We start from the raw sequence: 6156 nt of genomic DNA on the forward strand, positions 1-6156 counted from the left end.
AAAAAAAAAGTAAAAAAAGCGAAGAAGTACATAAACATGATGGCATGGCAAGCAATAAATGCATCTGTGGTATTTAACTATGCAACCTACTAGTGGTACATCTATGGCTGCCACCGGCTGGCATTATTACTACAAATAGGTCATCTTTGAACATAGGTTTTTCAAGTCCTTCCAAATTTAGCCACAAACCATAGCTAGACTCAAACATTTACATTACAAAACACGAACAGATTAAGAAAGCAAGCCTTTTACTGCTTGGGTCGGTAGACCCAAGCATTTCACATATTTTAAAGGGAAACTTCAATCTCTTGTTACATAATGGCCCTGCACAATCGTAGCTGCAGTATTATCACACTGCCAACCTTTCCTATGAGAACGGTAAGTGTTGCAGCTCTCTAAATCTGCAGCTCAGCACTTAGAAATTATGCTACGAGTTAACCCATTCTCTTTGCAACAGAAAGGTTTAAGCCAGTTCAACGACCTCTTTTCACATTTGTCTCAAAGTTCAGTTTAAATGCTTTTTAAATTCTTTACAGTTAAGATAATCATATTTTACATAACTGATAGAACTGCGATATGCAGAAGAAACACTGAAAAACGTGTATATATCTGAAATACGGAGGAAGAATGGAAATGACACAACCTCTATTATGAGCTCTTTTTCTAAAATGATTAAAACAGTTGATCAAACTGACTCGTACCCAGCGGCAATACTTCCTGAGCTTCCACACAACTCCATAAACTAATTATTAGTTTAAACATTCTTGTTATTTCTTACCAGCTGCCCAGTTCTTCTCCATCTGATTACCAGCAGCAGTTGGTAAGTGTGCTGGTGCACAGTGCCAACCTTGTTGATACATAAGCTTCTTTTGTCATTACTAGCCTCTAGCAGGACGGAATTAAAAATTAACAGCCAAAGACAAAGGAAAACTGGCACATGCAACAAGAGCGCATTTTCGAAAGCAAACTACCACTACAGGAATTTCGTTTTCCCCACAAAGCCAGATGTCATTTGCAGCTGGTACATGACTATGAGGGACTAAGCGTTTGCCAAAGTTTCCAGCAGCAACCTCTACTTGCGAAGGAGCAACACAAAGGGACTGAAGCCAACTACACGAGATAGGAGAATCATAACTCACATTTTGAAATACAGAATGAACAAACCTAACCTGTCCACGCAGGTACTTACACAAAAAGGAGTAGAAAATTTGATGGTTCAGCCAACTAGCAGGGCCGTGGACATGGTTTCCAAAGGCCCTAATAAAGAGGCTTCCAGTCTGAATGTTTGCACTGATAACATCTTCATCATCTGCCCTCAAGTCCCTGGCTGCTGTTCCAACTGTTATTATCAGTTATTTCACTGCTATTTTTGAGATTTCTCTACATATCAGTACTTTTACCCTGTGTTTAATTTCATTAAAAAAAAAATTGATCTTTACCTAGTGTTGCATCCTCTTAAACAACTATAATTCACCCAAGTATACTGATGCCTTTTTTATGTGGTTTTGAACTGTAAGTGTCTGGCCCAAATGTTACATAAGCCTTTCTATGCTTCTTTTCTCCCATTTACAATTTAAGATCATCTTTAAAAAAAAAAAACCTACCACAAATGGAAGTGCATGATGCAATGTTATTTTAGGTACAACCCAGAGGAAGACTCACTTCTCCTTAAGGGTGCCTCTCTAGTGCATTTCGTTTCAGCTGTGCTTCTCTGACCAAAGATCTCCTAAGTAATATAAATAGATACTGGACTAGCCAGTTTGCTACTTTCTCCTTGAAAAAAGTACTGCCAAGCTCATACATTCCTGTAGTTAAGCACCAGCAGGGACTACCAGCCCCACAACTATCTTTGGCAGGGAAGCACTGGAAGACGTTTTGAAGGGTTTGGAAGCTGCACAGAACTTGCACTCTGCAGCTCAGCGTTAGCACGTAAACACCCCRTAAAGGATTACGGCCCTTGCAAAACTTTCAGTGGATTTCAAAGAGTTTTCAGGACTTCTCCTAATAAGAACAGAAGTTTAAACTCTTTTTTTCTTTCCTCTCCTTTCTTCCAGCACTAATCTCCCAAAAGAATGAGTTTTTAATGCTGCTACTTTGGCTGAGAGAGCTTATAACAGAATATGCCATTCAACAGCAACAACCCAGCTCAGATAATATACTTTTTTTCCGCCAACTTAAGTCTTATCTCCCAAAAGAAGTGCAGTTTGGGTTTCAATAGTTAAGAAGTGTTCAAGCTTTCCTGGAAGGGACAACTCCAACAGAAACACTCAAACACCTCATATCACGAAGAACAAAGGTACTTTATGCTTCAATATTTTATCACATCTGTATATTTTATGACAGGCTGCAGCACCAGTGCCTTTGGGAGGTTTAACTCTCAGGGAACAGTCAGCTATGCAACTCATAAGAATATTTTGAAATTTAGGGGTCCCMAAATGTTTAGAATTTAACTTGTGCCACATAACATATACGAATATATTGCAGGGTAAACACACACACATACAGACACACAAAACCTGTCAATGATTCCTTCCGCTTTTATGAAGGACTCCACATTGGGAGGTTTCACTTTAGGGTTATGATTTTTAGAGACTGCTATAATGTATAACGCTGATTATATTTTAACATTGCTCCCAAAACACGCCAGCATTGTAAATAACGTATCAGCTCAGTAAAAGCTGAGCCGAAAGGCTGGGAATTGCGCCGAGCAAGCGGCATTTCACCCTAGCCCCGGGCGGCGGGGCGGCCCCCGCTTCACCCCGCGCCAGGACATTTCTGCCCTGAGGGATCGCAGCGCCCAGGGCCGCGGGGGAAGGGGGGAACGGGCGGCTGCGACGCCCACCGAGGCCCCCCGCTGCACCCTGGCACGGCGGGAGGCTGCGGCCTCGTCCCCGCCGCCGCCGGGCCGGGCTATCCCGCCCCGCTCCTACCTTTCCGCCTGAAGAAGGACATGGTGCCGGGGAAGGGGCGAGGCGGCCGCCGGGGCGGGCGGCGGGGAGGAAGGGGGCAGCGAGCCGGGCTCCCTATGAATGAGACTCCTTCCTCCGCCCGCCGCCTCCTCTCCCTCCGCCTCTTCCTCCCGCGGAGGGGCCAGCGGCCGCCATGTTGTCAACAACCGCCCCGCTCCTTCTTCCGGGCGCCGCGTGAGGCATCACGGGACGCGGCGCGGGCGCCGGCGGGCTGCCTTGCCCCGCACTCAACATGGCCGCCTCAGCGTCAGGCGGCCCGGCCGACCCGCAGGGTGGAGCCATGTTGGATGAGGGCAAGAAGCCGGGAGGAGGCCAAGAGGGGGATTTAAACGGTAGCCTGTTGGGGTCCATCTTTGATGAGGGCAAGGGTGAGGCTGAGGCGGACATATTGAGTGAGGGACGGGGCTGGAGGTGCTGGCTGAGCGTCTTTGGGTCATGGTCTTGAAAAGCCATTTTTTGGGGAAACTCTGGCTCTTATAATTTATATTTTATGTAGGAGGAAAGCGAGTCACAGATCCAGAAAGCTCTCCCCAAGACCCACCTGTGTCTTTTCCATGAATCAAGCCTTATAAGTTTACACCCAGTTCCCATTTAGGTGTCTCCCGGATGRGACATTTCTGCCCCATTTCTGGGCTTGGTACAAGGGACCTTGTCCCTTGGGGCAGGACACAATCTCAGGCCCCGAGCAACCCCTGCAGGGGGCACAGGCCTCACCGGAGGCCAAAACGATGTCAATCCGGATCATCACATGGCTTCGTTTGTCACCCTTCCTCCACGTGCTCCAAAGTGCTCCGCAAATACTCATTAAGACCTATTAACTGCATGTAATTGCATAATAAGCATATGGGGATCTCTCCAGAACCAAAATTAAGCCATCCCCATAACAGGATGTTGCAGGTGATTAACACCCTAGAGCAGCTGCTCTTTCTTGTTTAATGGTATTATTGCTTTTCAGTGCAGTTTTACCCATATGCCAGGAGGCTGGTTTGAGGAATTCTTTTGTTCATTATGATTTATTTAATTCATAGGCTCATCATAGGCTAGCAATGGATTAAATTATTGAAAGATGGGTAAATTTAGAGGAATTGGACAAAGTATGTTAATTTAGGCCACTAAAACGTTTGCATCCAGCCATCTATGAGCACGTGTAATAACTTGCATTGTGAAGAGAACCCTAATACAACTGGTCTGATCCTCGGTATATGGCACACAGATTTCTCAATTTCTATGTGATTTTCTGTAGTTACAAGGTCCAGTTTTGCAGATCAAGCTGCAGGACTGGGACCAAAAGTTGTACAACTGACTTGGAGACATAAATGTTGCATGAAACCTGAGACCCACTCAAATGTCTAATAAAGCTCTCAATGCTAACACTAAAACACTAAAGCTGGATTTATGTTATTTATATTTATGTTATATTATTTATCACACATTTATGGCATTGTGCACATCATGGGTAAGAAAGAATCCAAATTATAACCTCCCCAAATAAAAATCTCAAGCTACCAACAGCCTTGGCCTCAGTCACATTGCCTGGGCTGGAATTTTCTCCCTGTTTTGGGAATGTGGGAGAGGAATGAAGCTCCAATCCACAGAACATCAGTCAGCTTGAGACCTCAGAGGCCTAAACTGGAAGCATGAAAAGCAGCAGGTTCAGGAGCTCTTAACAGAACATGACAATTTAATTAACTGAGCAATTTAATTAACAATTTAATTAAAACAAACAAACAAAAAAAAAAAAACAGACAGACTTCAGTATTTGAAAAGATTTAAATGGGATGTGCTGTTGGGGCATAACTTAGAAATCACAAGGCTTTTTGGCAGTTTGGCATCTTGGACAGCTACTCAACCAAAACGAACCTCTCCATTCAATCACAGTGTTCAGAAAACCCCAGCGTAACAAACCCCAATACTAACTACTTTGGATATGCAAATAATAAAAAGAAACCTGACTATGGAGCTTAAGAGTCTGCTGCTTCTTCTTTTTTTTTTTTTTTTTTTCCTTGAAATTAGGGTCATAATATAGTAGGAGTCAAGGGTGCCTTTGCAGAAACACACTCCAACTTAAAGATCTTATATTCTAAATGTTACTATTATCACTGTTAACAACATTAGAGATGGTTAATGGAGCAGACACCGTGTGGCAACAGTTGGGTATTTCGGCAAGCCGGGGGTCCCGGACAAAGCCAAATTTGGTGGCGTTTTGTCCTGCCAGAGATTCTTTATTTTTATTTTTATTTTTTTTTTTTCAGGAGGTTCTAGGAGCAAAATCACAACGTGTCGCTGCGCCGCAACCTCGGCGCACACCAGGAGAGGGTGCCAGGCTCCTGCTCCGAGCCGCCCGGTTTTACCAGCATCGTCCCGCACTGGGGCTGGAATTAAGAACTCGCGAGCAAAAAGCCCCAGATGTGAAGGGAAAGCTCCTTTTTGCTCCCGCTGCTTCAGAGGCAGCAGCACCTGAAGCCCCTGGAGGACACGGGGGCTGAACGAGCCCTTTCTGGCGGAACCCCGTTTTGATCGTTATTCCAGAACGCCAGGGAGGGACTCCGGCTTCACGGACCCGCACCGGCACCGACACCGGGCTCCACCCGGACAGGCCGTGTCCCCTCGGACGGTGCTGGTGGCGCCACTGGGACGGTTTGAGGTGGCCACGGAGCTGCTGGGATCCCTCACCAGACCCCRCAAGATGCGGGATGCGAGGCCACCGCGCTGCCGAGCAACCCGGGGGGTTGGCAGGAAYAAACCCGGGTGCAACAGCAATAAACCCGGGGAGCGGCCGGGGCTCGGGGGGGCTCGGACTGAGCGCTACAAACCCCACCCGTGCAGCAGAAGCAGCTTTTGCGCTTACAGGAGCAAATCCCAGGCGCCGCCGCGGGAGCCGAGTCACAGCAACCGCCCGGCGTTTTTATTCCCTTGGCATCCACGTCTGCCAGTCACAAATAAATAAATAAATAAATAAATAAATAAATAAATAAATAAATAAATAAATAGATAGATAGATAGATAGATAGATAGATAGATAGATAAATAAATAAAAATCTGCGCATTTTAACCCCAAGCGGGGCCGCGCCGCTTCCCGAATAACCCGCGCGCGGGGAACACCCGGCGTGCTCGCGAGCGGCCCCGCCCGCGGCGGGTGTCGCGAGCGCGCGCGGCCTCAGCCGCGCCCCGCGGGGAGCGCGCAGAG

General features: G+C 46.4%; 2 protein-coding genes across 2 annotated transcripts in view; one reads left to right on the forward strand and one right to left on the reverse strand.

Moving 5' to 3' along the window:
• AKAP10 (A-kinase anchoring protein 10) overlaps positions 1-2980 on the reverse strand; it is an 18863-nt gene extending 15883 nt beyond the window's left edge. The window contains exon 1 of the mRNA XM_026047739.1: positions 2931-2980. Coding sequence (XP_025903524.1) covers positions 2931-2952 — 22 coding nt within the window. The 5' untranslated portion in view covers positions 2953-2980. The remainder of the gene's footprint in view (positions 1-2930) is intronic.
• A 221-nt stretch (positions 2981-3201) lies between these two features.
• The window catches only part of TMEM211 (transmembrane protein 211), a 17128-nt gene continuing 14173 nt past the window's right edge, over positions 3202-6156 (forward strand). Inside the window, exon 1 of the mRNA XM_026047905.1 lies at positions 3202-3337. Coding sequence (XP_025903690.1) covers positions 3202-3337 — 136 coding nt within the window. The remainder of the gene's footprint in view (positions 3338-6156) is intronic.

Source organism: Nothoprocta perdicaria, unplaced genomic scaffold (assembly GCF_003342845.1).
Source record: "Nothoprocta perdicaria isolate Ctin4 unplaced genomic scaffold, notPer1 scaffold_50, whole genome shotgun sequence".
NCBI lineage: Eukaryota > Metazoa > Chordata > Aves > Tinamiformes > Tinamidae > Nothoprocta > Nothoprocta perdicaria.